General features: G+C 43.3%; 1 protein-coding gene across 3 annotated transcripts in view; it reads right to left on the minus strand.

Annotated features, from left to right (window-relative positions):
* LOC124140557 (signal peptide, CUB and EGF-like domain-containing protein 1) overlaps positions 1 to 22,791 on the minus strand; it is a 145,096-nt gene that overhangs the window by 69,355 nt on the left and 52,950 nt on the right. For 2 of the 3 annotated variants that reach the window (XM_046508191.2, XM_048386115.1), the window contains exon 2: positions 20,063 to 20,698. In XM_046508191.2, the coding sequence (XP_046364147.2) occupies positions 20,063 to 20,698 (636 nt within the window). Of the gene's footprint in view, positions 1 to 1,071; positions 1,759 to 20,062; positions 20,699 to 22,791 lie in introns of those variants that run through there. The other variant, XM_046508190.2, reaches the window with a different exon arrangement.

Raw genomic sequence — 22,791 nt, forward strand, 5'->3', positions numbered from 1 at the left:
TGTAAATATTTCATCCCGAGCGTTTCTGTTAATCGATACAGATTTTGGCGAAGTGTTAAATGTTGAGGGTTGTCTCATCCAGTGCATTGACGCACTAACAGTGCAATACCGTGTCTAGCCAGCGTGACCTTGAAGAGCCACTTCCGTGACCTTAATGACCCCGCCACGTGACCAGACTTGTAATAAAGTTCGTTCATGACATCATGATATCGCGATGGTATGATAATGACAGCATTAAGAACCAGACCGCATAAGAATATAGAAAACATTACGAGTAGCTTAAATACACGTTTAAACTACAGACACCAAAAAACCCAGCTGATTCCATCGATATATTTCGTGTATGTTCCCTAATGTTGTTTCTTCACAAACAAATATCGTCTAAAATTGCTTCAGATAACTACTGATGAAAAAATAATCAAACACTTAACATCCTTTCTGGAAGAAAACTTTGAAATCGGGCAAGAACATGCAATGCAACAAACAGCTGATAACGTCATAAATATTTGAAGGTTTTAGTCAGACTCTACATCAACGTTTGCATTCTCCGCTAAACACGAGCATTCCGTCAGGAGTCGCGTTCACACCTGACGTCTCCGGGCTTAGCCCAGGTAGACGACTCAGGTGACACAGTGTTACACTGACAGCAGCGTCTCAACCTCCATCACCCCTCCACTGTACCACACAGGTGACCCGGAGAGACATAGGTCGTCTAAATGATAAGTAAACTATCAGGCTCAGGTGTAAACATGGCTAACTGGTGGGGGGCGGCCCCTACTCTCACGCGTGTGTGGGTAGGTGGGTGGTCGCCGGCGTACAGCATGTAACCACGGTGCAGTGGCAGTCGTTACTGCCGTGTCAACACCGACGGCTCACAGGGCTTATATACAGAACACGTCACACACAACCCAACGAACGCCGCGTCTTACATAATCCGTCCTCACAGATCACCAGGTTATAGGAAGTTTGTTGAGAAGGAAGTTTTTTAAAAAGGCTAAAGTATAAATAAAAGTTTGGTTCGGGAGTGTATTTTTCCCTTAGGTTAGTTTGTAAATTAATCATGAATCTCACCTGCCTTTTGACGATTCCTTTTCTTTCCCATCGTTTCCAGTGGGAGAGACAGAAGGACGAACAACAGACATCCGTGGACAAGGAGAAGCGTAGGCGCGCCCCACCTCATATCCTTGCTCAGATGGACAGACGGGCCGAGGGAGGGGTTGTCAGTGGTGATGTGTGGTTCAGATGCTGTTGACGAAGTTACACGGGGCCAACGTCCACACTGCTACTGTCGGCAGCCATTGCTCTACCCCCACGTGCTGGTTTCATCACAAGAATCAATTCGTCCAGTGTCTTCGGTTCATGTCATAACCGAAAGTTTTCAATTCGCGCTGTGATTTGATTGGAGGATATCACCACCACGCTGATGCAGAAAGAGAATATTTCTCTAAAGTAAAAGTACAAGCCGTCAGCGGCGCTACTCTCTACATATGTATGTTACGGGTGCAGGACACGAGAAAACTTTGTCTTAAGACATGCTGACAATAATTCCCTCCGTATTCCTTGTGAAGTAGGTATCCGAGGTTATCAGGAATCTCCAAGGGGTGGATACCACCCTGAGTCTTCTCTGCCGTGTACCCTCCGATACTGAGTGACAGATACAGAGAGGTGTTGGGATGGCATAACGTCGCCCGATCGCAGAGCGGGACCCGTACTCGGAGATATACGCTCGGCGAGGGAGGTTCACTACTCGCCTGCCTGCCTGCCTGGCTGTCTGTCGCTAGCACGCCCTCCAGTCGACCCGCGTTCGGGGAATCGCAAGGGGAGAGACCGTACAGACTTCAGTTAACTGCTGGCTACTTCACCCCATCCACTTGGCCACGAGATGCCTGCTTATTACGGAAACCAATTGTTTTAGATAGAAAGAGGCGAAACACTTTGAAGTTTGAGATGAAAAAAAACCACAATTTATGTTTCTTTCGTCGTCCAAGTCAAGAGGAGGCGAGACACAGCGTGGGGTTGGTTAAGCAGGGAGGAACATCAGCTAATGCTTCATTAAGTCGGCCTATGCTCACACACTGGTAGGACATACACACAAAGTTACTAATCGATAAATTGGAAGAGTATTGCAGCATGGATTGTTACAATCAAGGTTGATCTCTGAAACTTTTCACATGGCCTATTATTAGCAGCGGAACTAGTAGAAGTAGTGGTAGTCGTAGTTGTTGTAGAAGTACTGGTACTGGTAGATGTAGTCATCTATATCATCATAATAATCATCATTATTACCTTCACCCTCAATAGTAGTGATAGTGCTATTTTCATCATTAACACCACTCTATTTGTTGCCATAATTAGTATCAGTATTACTGCAATCATCATCATCATCATCATCACCATCATCATCATCGTCACCGTCATCGTCGTCACCATCGTCATCGTCGTCGTCATCATCATCATCATCATCATCATCATCATCACCATCATCGCAGTAGTAGTAGTAGTAGTAGTAGTAGTAGTAGTCGGGGCACATTCTAGATAGAGATGGTGATGTAAGCTGAGTTTGTCTAGCAGTTGCACTTACAAACATCAGGGCCTTTAAAAGCAACGACACGCTTCAGGGATATGGTAATAGTAACTATACTGTGAAACACGGCACGCTAGATCGGTGGGAAAATCTAGATCCCGTATAATACAGATATAAGTCATACTTGGACCAGTTATATTGGGTCACGTTGCTATAGGACCCTGATTAAAGTGAGATGGAAGGGGTGGATGGGGTTATTGGTGATGGGTCGACACTTTCGGTTGCTTTCTTTACAAGTAATACGGTTTTAGTTTTTGGTGTATTTAGAAGTCCTATTACCGATACTGTAAACACTCAAACTGTATTGCCTTGATTACCAGAACGCTGTGGGTAAATAAACATCACCTCGCCTTGATTACCAGAACACTGCGGATAAATAAACATCACCTCGCCTTGATTACCAGAACACTGCGAATAAATAAACATCACCTCGTCTTTATTACCAGAACACTGTAGATAAATAAACATCACCTCGCCTAGATTACCAGAACACTGTGGATAAATAAACATCACCTCGCCTTGATTACCAGAACACTGTGGGTAAATAAACATCACCTCGCCTTGATTACCAGAACACTGTGGGTTAATAAACATCACCTCGCCTTGATAACCAGAACACTGTGGATAAATAAACATCACCTCGCCTAGATTACCAGAACACTGTGGGTAAATAAACATCACCTCGCCTTGATAACCAGAACACTGTGGGTAAACAAACATCACACTAGACATCAGACACTAAAGTACTGCTTCACACTAGACATCAGACATCAGACACTATAGAACTGGATCACACTAGACATCAGACATCAGACACTATAATACTGCATCACACTAGACTTCAGACATGACATCAGACACTATAGAACTTCTTCCTATTAGACATCAGACACTATAGAACTGCATCACACTAGAGATCAGACATCAGACACTAAAGAACTTCTTCACATTAGACATTAGACATAAGACATCAGACACTATAGTACTGCATCACACTAGACATCAGACATCAGACACTTAGTACTGCATCACACTAGACATCAGACATCAGACACTATGGTACTGCATCACACTAGACATCAGACACTATAGTACTGCATCACACTAGACATCAGACACTATAGTACTGCATCACACCAGACATCGGACATCAGACACTATGGTACTGCATCACACTAGACATCAGACATCAGACACTATGGTTCTGCATCACACTAGACATCAGGCATAAGATATCAAACACTATAGTACTGCATCATACTGGACATCAGACATAAGACACTAATTTCCTTTACTGGGAGGCTGTGACATCACATATATTTAAGCATCGTCATGCAGGCCTTTGAGATAAAATAGGCCCAATAACCTGCTCCAATTACTGTGACAGTCTTTTAATGCACTCGACATTTTGACACGTATTTGATAAAACTTTATAGAGTAATGAATCTCGTGTACACATCAGTGTTTGCACGAGCTTCATAGAATCGCTGTCGGCTACAGCTTAATGTTATGTATCATTGCCACATGAAGATCATCTAAATATTTACCGGATACAGGACAATTTACATATTAGGCAATACGATCGACATACTTTGAAATTATATTGATATATTAACATTCATACGAAATGACACAATGTTGGAACGAGTGCCATTGTATAACTTTGTTATACACCGATCTATACTACTCTATATATACTACTGTTTGATAATTGTGTGGATCGATGCTCATGATGTCAATCACTAGATTGTCTGGTCCAGAGTAGATTATTTACAGACCAACGTCATATAGCTGGAATGTTGCTAAGTGCACCGTTAAACAACAAACAAACAAACAAAGAAAAACAAAAACTGTTTCAAAGGTTCACAACAAAAAGTTTTGCTCCTGACCCTCACTCGCGTCATTTTCAACGCTTCGGGGTTTTCTGTGTTCCGGGTTTTTACCGAAGGGCAGGTAACTCTAACCAGCTCTCCCAAAAGTGAAAGGACAAACAACACACGCCGCCTCTTGTGTCTGTGCCGATTCTTTTGGTGGAAAGATTATAATGCCTATTAGGTTTGTCGAGTGCAGTTCAAAAATGCCATTTTAATAAAGAAGAGAATAAATGGATGTCAACTTTTCACCTGATGAAGGAGTAAGGATATACTCCGAAACGTTGTGTTCCTCATAATAAAGGAGTTGACATCCATATATTCTCTTCCTTATGTGTTTCACTTCTAAATGCCGTTCAAAGATCATTTTAATAAAGATGACTTGTTTTTAATCGTCTAAAGTCTTTTATATGAGTCAGTAGATGTGCAACTGATGGGTGAGTTTCTTTTTATTTCGAACTATTAAATGTCCTGCAAATAAACTTCGTTCGTTGCGTTCCAAAACGCGATCTTTGCGCTACGATCATCGTAAGTCTAAACGTTTGGGAGCTACGATCACCTAAACGCTGAGATCGCTTTGTGGAATGGGGCCCAGAAACTATGCTTTTTGAGTGGCCTTATGCACCAAACAGGTTACCTTAATGTATTTGTGAACAGTGTGAAGCATCTTGGCTCCCCCATCAACCGGTGAACACCACAGTGCTGTGCGCGATGGTATAATGTATTGCATATTAGAACACAGATATGGACGCACCAGAACACCGTTTTCGACGTGCACCAACATCGTCGACTGCTCTTAGTGTTGACTAATCACTGCCGGTCTTCATCACGACGCTCCCACGTTTAATCACAACTTGTGGAGGATGAGGGGTCTGGAGGTACGAGGGAGAGAGGGGGGTGGGGGGGTACGAGGGGAGGGAGTCGGGGGGGTTTGGGGGAGTCTGGAGACGAGTGGAGGGAGTCTGGGTGACGAGGGGAGGGAGTGGTTGGGGTAGAGCGGAGTGAGTCTGGGGAGACGGGGGATTAGGGAGTCGTGGGGTGGAAGGCGAGGGGGAGGGAGTCTGGCAGAGAGGGAGAGTGAGTTTGGGGTACGTGGGAGTGAGTCTGGGGCACGGGGGGAGGGAGTTGTTTGGGACGGGGGATTAGGGAGTCGGGGTGGGGGCCAGGGGGAGGGAGTCTGGTGAGAGAGGGGGAGTGAGTATCGGGACGCGGGAAGGGAGTCTGGGGGACAAGGGGACATATATATCTAAGTAAATTAATGGAATAATTACTTCATCGGAACACTGGGCCAATGGGGAGTGTATATCGTAGTCAGACATATCGATGTTAAATCAAGACAGCGGGTTAAGATGGAGTGTTGGTTGTGTAAAGGGCGATTAAGCCAAAGTCAATAGCATAGGCACATAATGGTCGTATTTTGACGTGTCATATGAAGACACGAGTATCGATTGTACTGTCATACGTGTTAACACTAGCATCGCTCATACTGTCGATATTACTGATACCGTGGTATGCAAACAATGATGTCGCTTGTAGTGTGAATTATTCGAAATGATACCGCGGAAACAAATCACTGTTATCGCTAACCATGTTAATAGTATCACAAAAATCAGCGGTATTCCTTGTAGAAGTACAAATGCTAATTAGAATTAAATGTGGATCCAGGGCTCGTGTGTGTGGATCCGGGACTCGTGTCAGTGAATCCAAGATACAAGTGTCCGTGGATCCAAGAGCGCATGTCCGTGGACCCGGGGATCCTGTATCCTGATTCATGGACTCCCATGTGTGGATCCGGGGTGCATGTGGTTAGATCCGAGACTCCCGTGAGTGGATCCGAGATTCCCGTGAGTGGATCCGAGACTCCCGTGAGTGGATCCGAGACTCCCCTGACTGGATTCGAGACTCCCGTGAGTGGATCCAAGGGCGTCAGTCTGTGGATCCGGGGCCCTTATTCAGAGATCCAGGGCGCAAATGTGTGGCTCCCAAGGCTCATGTGCGTAGATCCACGGATCAAAAGAGTGGATCCAGGGACCCTGTGTATGGATCCAAGGTTCACAGTCACGGCTACCTAGAACTATTTCAGTGTGTATCTGATTCGTATTTCTATTCCATCTGCCGTCTCCCGGCGCTGTCTCGGTTGTCCTGTGTGGCTCTCAAGCGATGTCTACGTCTCAGCAAGATGCAATGTCGAGGGGGAGGGGTGCCAATTGAAACGAACGAATAAAAAAGGACGATAAAATTTCTTTGTTGAATCTGTCTGGCGAATCGTTCCAACTTTCCACGCCATCGGAGAAGCTTGATACGATCTACATCCGGGACTGTGGGCGGCAAGCATAGCTCACGACTATCTAACACACGTTTTTGTTTCAGAAAAATAAAATGGCGCAGAGGTTACTCAGTATATTCGTCTGCGAAGTAGTTTCTACTTCTGCAATGGCTTATGGTGTTTAAAGTGTATCGCCTCTACTTCACTGAGAGATGCTTTAACTCAAGTGGTTGGAAGAAGGGTTACGAGCAAGGCGGTCTTGGAGGATGAAGGAGCTACTACGGGATGGGGGGATGGGTGGGAGGCTGAGGGGGTGTAAGGGAAGAGGAGGGGGTATCAGTCAGGACAAAAAGTCATTATTGGCAGGTTGACTTGAGTATCGTGGCGCACCTACCCCAGCAACCAGTGGAAGTGCAGTGAATGTTACAGATACATCACGGCACCCCTGAAGACAATCGAGTCTGGACCTGGCAAACCAGGCAAGAATCAGCAACCAGCGACGTCGAACCAATGTCACTGAGCCTGATTACCCGGTACGGTTGAGTTGTCTTTACCGAACAGCAATAGGGCGCTGGCGGGAAAGTCCGTACTCTGAATTCTCACGGGGTAGTGAGGATAAGGGAGCACAGGATTATGGGACAGTGGAAGAATATCAGGACATCTTGTGTGTATGGTCGTAGAACATAAACATCGTGCAGTATGGGGATATCTTGTGTATCTGGTCGTAGAACATAGAGATCGTGCAGTATGGGGACATCTTGTGTATCTGGTCGTAGAACATAGAGATCGTGCAGTATGGGGACATCTTGTGTATCTGGTCGTAGAACATAGAGATCGTGCAGTATGGGGACATCTTGTGTATCTGGTCGTAGAACATAGAGATCGTGCAGTATGGGGACATCTTGTGTATCTGGTCGTAGAACATAGAGATCGTGCAGTATGGGGACATCTTGTGTATCTGGTCGTAGAACATAGAGATCGTGCAGTATGGGGACATCTTGTGTATCTGGTCGTAGAACATAGAGATCGTACAATATGGGGACATCTTTTGTCTCTTGTCGTTGAGGAGGCACGGGTGGCCCAGTCGTTTAAGGCGCCGCGATTCGCTGTGCAGAGTTGCGTCCCTTGGGCGCGCCAGAATTGTGGGTTCGAATCCCGGTTCGCCCCGATTATGTTTCCAGGTTTGTCAGCACGATACCCGTGCTCATGGGTTTCACCGAAGTAGTAAACGTCTGAGAACCTGCATCACTTTAAGGTGACACGCCGCGATATAACTGTAATACTGTTAAAAGCGGCGTTAAACCCAACTCACTCACTCACTCTTGTCGTTGAACAGGGAGATCGTGCAGTATGGGTACCTCTGGCGTCTCTCGTCGTAGAACATAGAGATCGTGAAGTATGGAAACATCTTGTGTATCTGGTCGTAGAACATAGAGACCGTACAATATGGGGACATCTTGAGTTGTTGGTCGTAGAAAATAACGATCGCGAAGTATGGGGACATGTTGTGTCTCTGGTTGAAGAATATTTAGAATGTGCAGTCTTGGTGAGGGGAACCTTTTTGTGTCTCGTTATCTTACGATCCGAAGTCCCAGAAAATGGGTCCACAAAAATCTTAAGTCCTTGAATATCGGGACGCCAGATGCTTGGTTCTGTGAATATGGGGACAGTTGAAACCGTCAGTCAATCCTTGAATATCGGGATGACCCGAACCCTGGGTCCTTGAATATGGTGACACCAGATGCTTGGGTCTGTGAATATGGGGACAGTTGAAACCGTCAATCCCTGAATGTCGGGATGACCCGATCCCTGGGTCCTTGAATATGGTGACACTGGAAACCGTCGGTCCTTGAATATCGGCACAACCAGATCCTTGGATCCTTGAATATGGTGACCGTCAGATTTTCTGACTGACTATCATGGGGCAGGGATTCCGTAAGGTAAAGATATCCGCCGTGGCCTCTTTCACAATACTCTCCCATCACGCGGTAATCTTTACTGCCGGTTGAGCATTCTGGAAACGTGTCTGAAATCCACATGCTCCTAAATGCTGTCGAAACGTTTAACACAAACGAGTCGTTTGATGCGTTTCATGAGACAGCATAAAACATGTAAAAATCGCAAAAATAAGTCATTTGTGTGAAGACCAGTCATGGCATCAATCAGTGAAAGAGTGAGCCTTCATCGTCACTTCTGGAACTGCCGGCATATTGTAGTCAAAATACCACTGTCATGCTTCTGAGAATTAATGAACGGTGAAGAATGAAGTAATTGCCAAACTATCTCTCAGCATTCCTCTTCACTACAGAGACAAGCGACGGCGAGTGCACACCCGTCTACTCTGTAAGCTGCTTCCAACTCTTGTTGAGATGTGTTACATTTGGAAACTCCGCAAGCTGTAATTAATACTTCAAGGCTGCCCAAGTCAGGCCTGTTTGGGAGAAGCGTAAAAAGTTTGGTTTTTTTACATATATTTAGCTAGCTTAATTAGCTGACATCTTTTATTTTCTAAATACACATGTTCATGTTATATTTGTACAAAAATCAAAAGCTAAAACAGTCTTCAGTAAACAGAGTACGGTTGCCACGATTTTTGGTAGCCAATGATCGAACATCTGACAGGTGGTGATCGGTCATAAAAAGATACGGCTTCAGCGAACTAGAGTTAAAGTACTACTGTGTAAGAGAGTTTTGCTAGTTCATGTACCCTTTAATCAAATTGATTCTATCACGTATACCTAGCTTTTGTAGCATCATCACAAACAGCAACGACTTATACTGAACCACAAAAAGCATGGACGTAACAAACAACATAGAACTTCAACGCTGTATATTAAGCATGATAAACAACATCGCAAAAGTCAAACATTGTCCTTGTATAGCAAAACAACATCGTGGACGCCATTGTCCGTGTTGTATAGCAAACAACATCGTGGACGCCATTGTCCGTGTTGTGTAGCAAACAAAATCATGGAGGTCAAACATTGTCCCTGTTGTATAGCAAACAAAATCATGGATGTCAAACATTGTCCGTGTTGTATAGCACACAACAGCATGGACGTCATTGTCCGTGTTGTAAAGCAAACAACACTGTGGACGTCATTGTCCGTGTTATAAAGAAAAACAACATCGTGGACGTCAAACTTTGTCCGTGTTGTATAGCAAACAATGTCGTGGACGTTATTGTCCGTGTTATAAAGGAAAACAATATCCTGGACGTGAAACATTGTCCGTGTTGTATAGCAAAACAACAACGTACCGCCATTGTTCGTGTTATAAAGAAAAACAATATCCTGGACGTGAAACATTGTCCGTGTTGTATAGCAAAACAACAACGTGGACGCCATTGTCCGTGTTGTAAAGCAAACAACAGTGTGGACGTCATTGTCCGTGTTATAAAGAAAAACAACATCATGGACGTCAAACATTGTCCATGTTGTATAGCAAACAACATTCTGGGGTTCAAACATTATCCTTGTTGTATAGCAAACAACATCATGGACGTCAAACATTGTCTGTGTTGTATAGCAAACAACATCATGGACGTCAAACATTGTCTGTGTTGTATAGCAAACAACATCATGGACGTCAAACATTGTCCATGTTGTATAGCAAACAACATTATGGAAGTCATTGTCCATGTTGTATAGCAAACAACATCATGGACGTCAAACAGTGTCCGTGTTATAAAGAAAAAGAACATCGTGGACGTCAAACATTGTCCGTGTTGTAAAGAAAAAGAACATCGTGGACGTCAAACATTGTCCATGTTGTATAGCAAAACAACATCATGGACGTCAAACATTGTCCGTGTTGTATAGCAAACAACATTGTGGACGTCTAACATTGTCCGTGTTATAAAGAAAAAGAACATCGTGGACGTCAAACATTGTCCGTGTTGTATAGCAAACAACATCATGGACGTCAAACATTGTCCATGTTGTATAGCAAAACAACATCGTGGACTTCAAACATTGTATAGCAAACAACATCATGGACGTCAAGCAGGGGCCGTGTTGTACAGCAAAACAACATCGTGGACGCCATTGTCCTTGTTGTATAGCAAACAACATCGTGGACGTCAAACATTGTCCGTGTTGTATAGCAAACAACATCATGGACGTCAAACATTGTCCGTGTTGTACAGCAAAACAACGTCGTGGACGCCATTGTGCATGTTGTATAGCAAACAACACTGTGGACGTCACTGTCCGTGTTATAAAGAAAAACAACATCATGGACGTCAAACATTGTCCATGTTGTATAGCAAACAACATTGTGGACGTCAAACATTGTCCGTGTTATAAAGAAAAAGAACATCGTGGACGTCAAACATTGTCCGTGTTGTATAGCAAACAACATCATGGACGTCAAACATTGTCCATGTTGTATAGCAAAACAACATCGTGGACTTCAAACATTGTATAGCAAACAACATCATGGACGTCAAGCAGGGGCCGTGTTGTACAGCAAAACAACATCGTGGACGCCATTGTCCTTGTTGTATAGCAAACAACATCGTGGACGTCAAACATTGTCCGTGTTGTATAGCAAACAACATCATGGACGTCAAACATTGTCCGTGTTGTACAGCAAAACAACGTCATGGACGCCATTGTGCATGTTGTATAGCAAACAACACTGTGGACGTCACTGTCCGTGTTATAAAGAAAAACAACATCATGGACGTCAAACATTGTCCATGTTGTATAGCAAACAACATTGTGGACTTCAAACATTATCCGTGTTGTATAGTCAAACAGTGTCCGTGTTGTACAGCAAACAACATCGTGGACGCCATTTTCCGTGCTGCATAGCAAACAACATCATGGACGTCAAACGTTGTTCTTGTTGCATAGAAACAAACAATATCATGAACTTCCAACTTTGCTTTGCTGTGAACCGATGTTGAACTGTTGCCTCATTGTGAAAAGGTGGCCGTTTTCATTCTCTTTAGAAGCGGTAGTAAAATGTCCCATGCTGTCATTCTCACAATATGTGCAGTTCCTAAATTACAGAGGAAAATCACTGCCTCTGGCGTTGTCGGTGAAGACGTCGCGCAGGTGTTGGTAGCGTTTTGTACGGTTCACGTACCTACCGGCTGTGTGCAAACGCATGAAACAAATCAATTCCTATTGTAATGATCTCGTGTATATAACACCAACATCGACTTTAGTATCACCTGTGGAATAGCGTTTTGTCTTACAATAACATCCAGAGACGCAACGTAGTGTTGGAACATTAATATTTATTCTATTGGAGTAGAAGAAATACGCATCGCTTGATACCTTCCTCCATACTTTATTCAACCAGCTCATTAATATCAATATGTCTGCAAAGGGGATACTCCGAGGTAAGCAAGTACGATATCGTAGCACCGATTGACCGGGTGCACCTCTCGCATGTCTGATCTCGTGACATTTGCACGTGCCCTACGTGCAATCAAGTTACTGTGACAACACAGACTCCGTCTAGCCCGGATGCAAGCGTAGATCAACAAAATCGGCAATGTCAAGGGCGCCCCATGCAGTTTATTAGCGCGAGCATCTGCATAGGTAAAGCCAGGTTTTCTGATTGAGAACACGGATACAAGCAGCATCGGGGCGTTAGTGACGTCAAAACGTGGCTTACACGTGCGGAACCGGCGCAAGTACCCAACCACCAGCCTGTCGCGTGTGTAACAGACACATTGGAGGTTTCAAGATCGTTGAACTTTCTCAACCTGACCTGTGTAGTCACGATAGCAGGGAAGCGGCAGCATTGACGTCAGTGGGCCATCTCTAACGTCGTGCAGCGACGCTGTCTTTACATCAGTTAAGGATATACGACACGCACTAAGAAACATGGCGTTCTTTCTTTTGGCATTTTGCGCATATTAGATATATTACCCATATTTGAACAATTCATTAAATGTATAATTCATCCTTCCAACTTAAAATAGTGTACATATTGCCGACGCGACGTTGAACTTTAACTCACTTACTCACTATAATAATAATTAAAAAACATATTGAAATCTTGTGCAAAATATATACGATTCTTCAATATGTATATGTACAGTGTGAACTTTGAATTTATATTTATTTTAGGTTTCATTACATTAGGTATTGCCTCGCAGGCAAAATATTGTCCTTGTTTGAAACTTTTTTTACACTAGTTCGGCTGTGGGTTGTTGAGATATAGTAGACTGGCATACAGTTTATAAAATATTTTATTACACGGTATATTTCTCTCTTCTGAGAAGGGGGGCAAGGGGGAGGCAAGGGGGGGCCCAGTCGTCTGAGACGCCGCGATTCGCTGTGCAGAGTTGCTCGTGGGTTTCACCGAAGTGGTAAACGTAAACATCTGAGACCTGCATCACTTCGGGCTTTTCTCCCACATTAAGCTGACACGCCGTGATATAACTGGAATACTGTTAAAAGCGGCATTAAATCCAACTCACTCACTCTTAAAATGACATTAAGTCCTTTAAGGAATATTCTAATCGGAATGTCGAGCCCCGTGGCACAGTCCTTAACACACTTATGTATCTGTTAAACCCAACTCACTCACTCACTCACTCACTCACTCTCTTCTGAGAATGCACAATACATTGCTCTTTTCTGATAATGCTTTTTTTCTAAGCTTGACGAGGAATACAGAAAGAATGTTTTTCTAACCCTGGTGTGGAATACAGCTATCAAGACTTGCCTATTTTTATTATCTATATTGCTTTTGATGAAATTAAATGCAGACACTCCATGCAGTCACAGTGCAGACTAGTGTGCTGGCTGCACTGTTCAGTAAATATGGGCACTTACTGCTTAAATTGTTTAAGAAATAACAAAAAGTGTGTGACCGATAACAAAATGGAATGGTATGGCGCGTTTCCTATCGGCAGATTGGCTAATGTTGTTCACTACAGTCCCGCAAATACATTCAACACACATGCGGTAGATATAGGCAGTGTTTATTCAACACGTTGGAAGCGTTGGAAAACAAGCACCAGAGTCGCATCTTCATCCCTCCTTGGTGTTAATAGCGGGCGTATGAGCCACCCATGCACTCAAGACGTTAGCCACCTCTAAACAATTCATCTCGTTAGTTATAGATATGTCATCAAGACAATGAGCTGTCTGTGTGCACGATGCACCATGGCATAAACGCACATAGCAGGTGGTTCGCGATTATAAGGGAGAAGTCGTTTATCAAGATGTGCACACTGCAGTCTCGTCCGAACAATGATTGGCCCCGCCCAAGCTATCAGAGCTTGTGACAATGGACGGCAATCTCCTGCCGCCATGTGAGAACCACGTTGCGGTTGTGTATGGACTTCACGGCTCTTCCCAGTAGCTTCAATGTGTAATCACAAAAACCTTTTAGCCCCAGACTAAACACAGGGCGAGAGGACACAAAACGAAGGGCGTGCTTGTTTCTTGCAAACATTACAACACCAGCATTAGAGGTGTTAACACATACGTAATAGGGAATAAACTGGGCTTAGGAATCTGTCCCTGAGCGTGTGTGTGGCATGGAGTTGTGGTAGGTGGATTGACGGCGTCTAGAAGGCAGTGATAAGACAGTCGTTACCACAGGTCACACTGCAGGTACAAATATCACACCGCCGTGAGAGCAGGCCGAGGCGGTAATTAAACCCGCCAGGTGTAGTCGCCCTCCAGCTCAGCTATGTAACCTTTACATCACTTCACGACAGTCGTTGTAGGGGACATGAAAGTATAAGGCCGGGTTATATGAAACCGTTCTAGTACATGGATGGGAGATATATCAGGGTAGAATGACGGGAAATAGCTTGATATGTAGATATGGGTTATACATAGAGATTATTATACGAGCATGTGTGTCATGCTGATTTTACGAAACGAGTGTCAGAATTCTTGTATTCACTTCGAAGGGGAGATATAAACCATCAAAATACATGGGCGGGAGATATAAACTATCCTAATACCTCGAGGGGAGATATAAACCATCATAATACCTCGAGGGAAGATATATACCATCATAATACATCGAGGGGAGATATAAACTATCATAATACATCGCGGGGAGATATAAACCATCAAAATACATCGAGGGGAGATATGAACTATCATAATACATTGAGGGGAGATATAAACTATCATAATACCTCGAGGGGAGATATTAACTTTCATAATACATCGCGGGGAGATATAAACCATCATAATACATCGAGGGGATACATAAACCATCATATTACCTCGAGGGGAGATATAAACCATCAAAATACATCGAGGGGAGATATAACCCATCATAATACATCGAGGAGAGATTTAAACCATCATAATCCATCGAGGGGAGATACAGACCATCATAATACCCCGAGGGGAGATGTAAACCATCATAATACATCGGGGAGAGATAAAAACCATCATAATACCTCGAGGGGAGATATAATGCATCATAATACCCCAAGGGGAGATGTAAACCATCATAATACATCGAGGGAAGATACAAACCATCATAATACATCGAGGGGAGATATGCACCATCATCATATCTCGAGGGGAGATATAAAGCATCATAATACATCGAGGGGAGATATTAACAAACATAATAGATCGAGGGAAGATATAAACCATCATATTACGTCGAGGGGAGATAAAAGGAAACATAATAAATCGACAGGAGATATAAAGCATCATAATACCTCGAGGGGGAGTTACAAACCATCATACTACCTCGAAGGGAGATATAAACCATCATTATACCTCGAGGGGGGATATAAAGCATCATAATACATCGAGGGGAGATATAAACCAACATAATAGATCGAGGGAAGATATAAACCATCATATTACGTCGAGGGGAGATAAAAGGAAACATAATACATCGACAGGAGATAAAAAGCATCATAATACCTTGAGGGGGAGTTACAAAACATCATAATACCTCGAAGGGAGATATAAACCATCATTATACCTCGAGGGGGGGATATAAACCATCATAATAACCCCAGGGGAGATGTAAACCATCATAATACATCGAGGAGAGATAAAAACCATCATAATACCTCGAGGGGAGATATAATGCATCATAATACATCGAGGGGAGATATGCACCATCATAATACCTCGGGGGACATATGTACCATCATAATACCTCGAGGGGAGATATAAACCATCATAATACCTCGAGGGAAGATACAAACCATCATAATACATCGAGGGGAGATATGCACCATCATAATACCTCGGGGGAGATATGCACCATCATAATACATCGAGGGGAGATATAAACCAACATAATAGATCGAGGGGAGATATAAACCATCATAATACGTCGAGGAGAGATAAAAACCAACATAATACATCGACAGGAGATATAAAGCATCATAATACCTCGAGGGGGAGTTATAAACCATCATAATACCTCGAGGGGAGATATAAACCATCATAATACCTCGAAGGGAGATATAAACCATCATAATACCTCGAGGGGGGGGGGGGGGGATATAAACCATCATAATACCTCGAGGGGGGGATATAGACAATCATAATACATCGTTGTTTTACGTCGCTCAAAGCAATATTCCACCAATATCACAAAGGGGGACATCACAGATGAGCTTCACACAATGTATCCATGTGGGAATCGAACCCGGACCTTCGGTGTGAGGTATTGATACAAAATATTTTTAATAACATATTTATCTCCTCGAATCACCTGGTAATATGTTCAGTGTTATGGGGGCAGTATGGTAGCCTAATGGTAAAAGCGTTCGCTCGTCACGCCGAAGACCAGGGTTCGATTCCCCACATGGGTACAATATGTGAAGCCCATTTCTGGTGTCCGCCGTGATATTGCTGGACTATTGCTAATAGCTGCGTAAAACACAACTCACTCTCTCATATTGTTATGAACGGAGTGGAAATATATTTCTATTTCTTTTGTATTTTCGTAGGGACCTTAATGATCAGATATTTAGATTTAAAACCATTTTACGGCAAGTATGGGTTGCTGAAGACCTATTCTAACCCGGATCGTCACGGGTATATTAACGATGATATGTGTATAATGCATCATTTATTGTAAAACTAATTATTTTGAAATATTTTAAACAAATTTATGTGATACCCCAGGTGTGAAGAAAATGCTCAGTGAATCTATTTGGGCCGATTAGCTAAACGTTTATATCTCACGAGAATATTGCACTTTTGTGTCAACGCGTGCACGTGTATTATTGACATAAGATCTTAGTCACATGCTGATATATGCAAAATTAAAACAAACAAATTTTGAATTTTGGAGTTAAGTTTGTTGAAATTACAAGCACAAATAGACTTTATCGTTATCTGTTTAAGCGGAGATGAGACCCCATGTGTTGGAAGATGCATATCATCCGTGCAATTCACATCCGATCGCTCTTTTATCAAACATGTCGCTTGATGCTGAGTTTAGTCTAGAAAATCGACTCTGGCACTGGCTTCAAAAACCTGTTTATGTGAGTTCAAATCTCCCCTCGCAGCACGTGTGTTCCTGACACGGTGTGCGGCCAACTGCTAGTCTGTTAGAGGAGAAGGGACGTTTACCAGCTTTCGCTAATTGGTAAAACAGAGTCGTTTCAGATGTAATGTGAAAGAAAGACATTTTATTATTTATAATCATTCAAACACAGCCGAATATTGCGTATTTGTCCACGGCGATAGGTCGTAAATATTAACACGTCACGTCATTAGGTGTAAATGAGGCAAGCCGGGTGGCCGACTCGAGTACAGCTCTACCAAATTTGTGTACATGTTAGAAAAAACCCTGTACGAATGTGTCGATTCAGGTATTTGTGGTTTTATCTAAAATGAAAGGGGGTGCGGTGGGGAAAGTTCCGTATTCCTATATGAGGGCAGCTGCGTGCTGGAACACTGGACAACATCGTCGTCTCTGGAAACTTAATTTCAAAATTTGTTTGTTTTAACTCTCCCAAAAATTGAGGCTCTAAATCTATTCTTTGAAAGTCATATTTTCTTAGAATAGAAAAAAAAGAAGGCTGTGAATACCTCTATTTTTTTCACGAATTTTCGAGGACAACTTATTGTTTTCGATAAAATCCCAGCCCACGGCGTCAATTAACAAAGAATCGCTTTGTACCACAAAAAGGGTACTATGCATATTCTCAATATCCCGACTTTACCCATCCTCCTGTATCCAGGGTATTATATGACTACTCTAATAATCATCATAACTAAACGGAGAATTAATACAATTCATAATCGAGGACGAGTGTACGATAAGATATATACTGCTACAACATAATAGTTCTTGATTCAGGAATTAATACATCGTATGATATCAATTTTTTATTTCATTTTTGATAACTCTATACGAATATGCCACAATATTAGTACAAGTCATTCACACTAATTCACTTCAAACTTTAGGTCCGAATAACGCGTGAAGCATTCGTTTCCTTTGTGACAAGGGATTATACCACGCTAATTAAACAAACGAATATGTGAAATGATATCGAAAATTGTAACATTATTATTTATATATTGGAGTTCTGAATCTCACTACCTACACCAATTACCATCCATTCAGTAAAGGAAGAGTCGATTGGAGGAAAACCACCAAGTACCAACCGAGTTGTCTCCCTTGAATTACGACACGAATACAAGAATAATGGTTTAGCCTCATTCTGCCTCTACGGCCGACGTAAATTTTAGCGAAAAATGTATATGTCTGTTATACAAATCTGTATGTCAAATGAAAATTAAATATTATGGATGTGCGTTCTGTTCTGCTTGGTTATAACTTCTACGTCGCGAACACGTCATGGGGGTGTGCCTGTGAGTGCTGTTTCTGACGGGTCGGGAGTACCTGGTGACCCCTGCTTGACTCGATGCCATCAACAATGAATCTACTCCTAGCAGTCGGGGAAATGAATGTTAAACCCACACCTCTGTCAGTCGGGCCAACTGCTGCCGACGGGGGCAGACGACGTAAGATCCCAGCTCCCGTTTCCCCCATACAGTTACTGTGAACTCAACACGGGTGAAAAACGAATTGAGATCCATAAAAACTCCTGTGAGATCTGTTGCCAACATGGCCTGTTGGCAGACAGGAGTATTAGCAGAATTAACGCCACTTCCACGAGATTTCGGGTTGGCTGGGAACAAGTTAATCAGCATTCTACGTAAAACCACGGAAACTTAAAAACGAAGTTAGATTGATGGAGCTTTTTCTTTCGAGCTCATCTCACGAGCTTGTATCATGAATTCATTTGAACAGTATGAATAAGATGAACTGTTCAGATCATGAAAAGGAATTCAATATGAAAGTTGAATTAATGCCCTCGAACAAAATAGCCCTTCGCTTCGACATTTGTAACGAAGCAACGTCGTCATAGCCTAGCAACGCATACGTCAGCATATGAACACATTGCCGTCAGAGAGCATGCTGACATTAATGTCAGGGAATATGTGATATGAGGGCATATCTTCACACTAATGTCACAAAATATGTACACAAAAATGTCAGTGAATATGTTAGTTAGTTTGTTTGTTTGCTGTTTCAAGCCTCACTCAACAATATTACAGCTATATGACTGCGGTCTGTAAATAATCGAGTCTGGACCAGACAATCCAGTGATTGACATCATCAGCAGCGATCCACAGTTGGGATACGATGACATGCATCAACCAAGTCAGCAAGCCTGACCACCCGATCCCTTTAGTCGCCTTTTACGGCATGCATGGGTTGCTGAAGACCTATTCTACCTCGGATCTTCACGGGGGTTAGTGAATATGTACATGTTCGTGTCACAAATTGTATGTTCTAACGGCGGAATCAATTCGCACTGGTGTCAGAGAATATGTGTTTTCAAGTCAGGGATATGTTCACACTAATGTCAGGAGCGGTCGGGTAGCCTAGTGGTTAAAGCGTTCGCTCGTCACGCCGGAGACCCGGGTTCGATTCCCGACATGGGTACAATGTGTGAAGCCCATTTCTTGTGTCCCCCGCCGTGATATTGCTGGAGTATTGCTAAAAGCGGCGTAAAACCATACTCACTCACTCACTCACACTAATGTCAGAAAATGTGTGTAGAATTCAGGAAAACAGGGAACGTGTTCGTTTGTCCGAATAAGTGTGTAAGTCGGAATATGTCCACACATACTGGAGACTTTGGTCGTCAGAACACTTGGCAAACACTGACCGTCCACCTGCCAGGCTTTACCTCCCATTGTACTGGGAACTTATGACAAATCTGGAACAGTACGTCCCATGTGTGAGAGACGCAATCAAGGATTGCTGCGTCTGTCTGTAATATTTCCTGACGCCGAACTCTACAACATTCAATCACCCATTCTCTACCAACGACACGGAACCTACCTGGCTGATACAGCGAAATGGTGACCCGGCACAATCCACTTCCGGAGCGGTACTTGCCCCTCACAACTCTGTTGAAGCCGACGTAAACGTTGGACTCCACGGGTCCGAACTCCGTCTTCTGGCCGCTAAGGGTAAACAAGTGTCGGGACTCCATATAATCCCGTTTTCGGCCCTGAACCCACTCAATCCTCTCGTCGCTAATATCCACGGATACTTTGGCACCTTTTTTCACAAAATTGTCCACAACTTTTAACAGGTTTCCTCCATTTATGGAAGCCTCCATGTAACCAGGAAGGCTGTTGCCGTACACGCGCAGCTGACGGTTATGTATCTGCGCCTCGGCGTTGTTACTGCTGGTACCGTTGTCCCCCCCGAACCCGTCTCCGGTGGGGGAGTCCGACACGTCCAGTGTCCAGAGGCGGGGGGACTCGCCGTAGTCCAGCAAGAACTTTGCCCCCTTGTAGGGCCCGGAGAAGTCCATCCGGATGACGGCTTGCGCTGCGCATGTGCGGTCTCGGGTCGGCGTCGGTGTCTGTACAAAGGTGATATAGGGGCTGTAGCCTTTCACGATGCCGTACCTCAGGTCGATCTCCACAAAGTTGTTGGTGAAGCCAGACACCCCTGTCCTTAAAATACCTGAAACAGAGAAGACGTGTCGATTATTGGTACAGCTGTTGGTGACTGTTCAGATGAACAATTGATTGTTTTTGATTCTCAAGATAATTGGTCTTTTAACAAAATATGTAGTCACCCTACGACGTTCATCCTTTGTTCATGATGTCTCGGATCCGTGGTCTAGTTGATCAAGAATCTGCCCGAGGAGCTGAAGGTCGATGGTTTGATCCCCGTCGCGTCATACCAAATGACGTTAAAGGGTGGTAATTGTTGTTACCCTGCCTGGCGCTAGGCATTAAGGGAATGAAACAACGACTGGTCGGCTCGGAGTCAGTATACTGTGTCTGAGTGGGGTATCCATGTTAAACAGCGGCACGGTATCTCAGTGGGCTAACACTATTAACCGGACAAGCACAAGCAGCTCCACATACGGGCATGCACGTCGCTATATACATGAAATAATGAATGAGACGTTAATATGCATTTCACAAACCACCTCATTACGCCACAAATAATGTTGTGTTATCAGAACAATAAATAAAGAGTGCTCTTTCCGAAAATTTTCTACATTTTCTTTATGTTATTTTCTTAAAATGAGGGGCACGGGTGGCCCAGTTGTCTAAGGCCCCGCGATTCGCTGTGCAGAGTTGCGTCCCTTGGGCACGTCAGAAACCTATGATTGTGGGTTCGAGTCCCGGATCGCCCCGATTATATTTTTAGGTTTGTCAGCACAATACCCGTGCTCGTGGGTTTCACGTTTTAAGTGGTAAACGTCTGAGACCTGCATCACTTTAGGCTTTCTTCCCACATTAAGCTGACACGCCGTGATATAACTGGACTACTGTTAAAAGCGGCATTAAACCCAACTCACTCATTCTTAAAATGACATTAAGTCCTGTAAGGAATATCCCAATCGGAATGTACGAGCCCCGTGGGACAGACCCTTACACACTTACGTATCTGGGAGGGAAATATCACACTTCATGACATCCAAAAATCAGTTTAGTCGCGACACGCAAAGATCAGGGTCAGAATTGCTCTTCAGCAACCCAATTTTGTCTTAAGAGATGACTAACGGGATAGGGTGGCCAGCCTCGCTGACTTGGTTGATGCATGTCATAGTATCCCAGTTGCGTAGATCGATGCTCATGATGTCAGTCTTTGGATTGTCTGGTCCAGACTCCAATATTTACAGACGTCATATAGCTGTAATATTGTTTGTGACGATATACAACAAATAAACAAACCTTTTCATCGCCATAGCTGAGAAGGTTACAGACGTCGGACATGATATCCAACAATTCTTCATTCACTTAAAAGTACACCTTTATATCAAATCACGTGATATGCGAGAATCCATCACTCTGACAGAGCTTGTAATGACTATTTCCATGGCGTTATTTCCAAGGATGCTTCACTCCGACATAACGAGTAGGATTAAGACACCCATGATATTACAATACCATTTACTGTGATATAGTAAATAACTATAGTTGTTTGTAAGTACCTGTTAAAAACAAAAGTGGTCCCTTCACCACTTCATTAAGTCTTAAAATACCTCAAGGTACTCCCAGTCCAAAACATTACTTCCAGACTTTGGACTTAAAAATCTAACCTTTACCAAGTTTCTGAAAACGAGCAACAGTAACTGTCAAAGACGACCTTGACCATTGACCTTTGACGTTTTCATGACATGTGCCAAAATAATTCCCAAAGTCCATTTTGAAAATAACTATGGAAGAATAATCACTAAAGTCAACCGCAACCTTTCGTGGTGTACATGATTAAAATCAGCGAATGCGGTCAAATTCCTACACAAGACTAAAGCAGTTCCGTTAGAGATCAAGATATACCATCACATGATATCCCTATACCATCACATGATATCTCTATACCATCACATGATATCCCCATACCATCACAAGATACCCCTATACCATCACATGATATCACTATACCATCACAAGATATCCCAGTACCATCACATGATACCCCTATACCATCACAGGATATCCCTATACCATCACATGATATCTCTATACCATTACATGATATCCCTATACCATCACAGGATATCCCTATACCATCACATGATATCTCTATACCATCAGATG

Source organism: Haliotis rufescens, unplaced genomic scaffold (assembly GCF_023055435.1).
Source record: "Haliotis rufescens isolate VD_foot unplaced genomic scaffold, xgHalRufe1.0.p SCAF_6, whole genome shotgun sequence".
Lineage (NCBI taxonomy): Eukaryota > Metazoa > Mollusca > Gastropoda > Lepetellida > Haliotidae > Haliotis > Haliotis rufescens.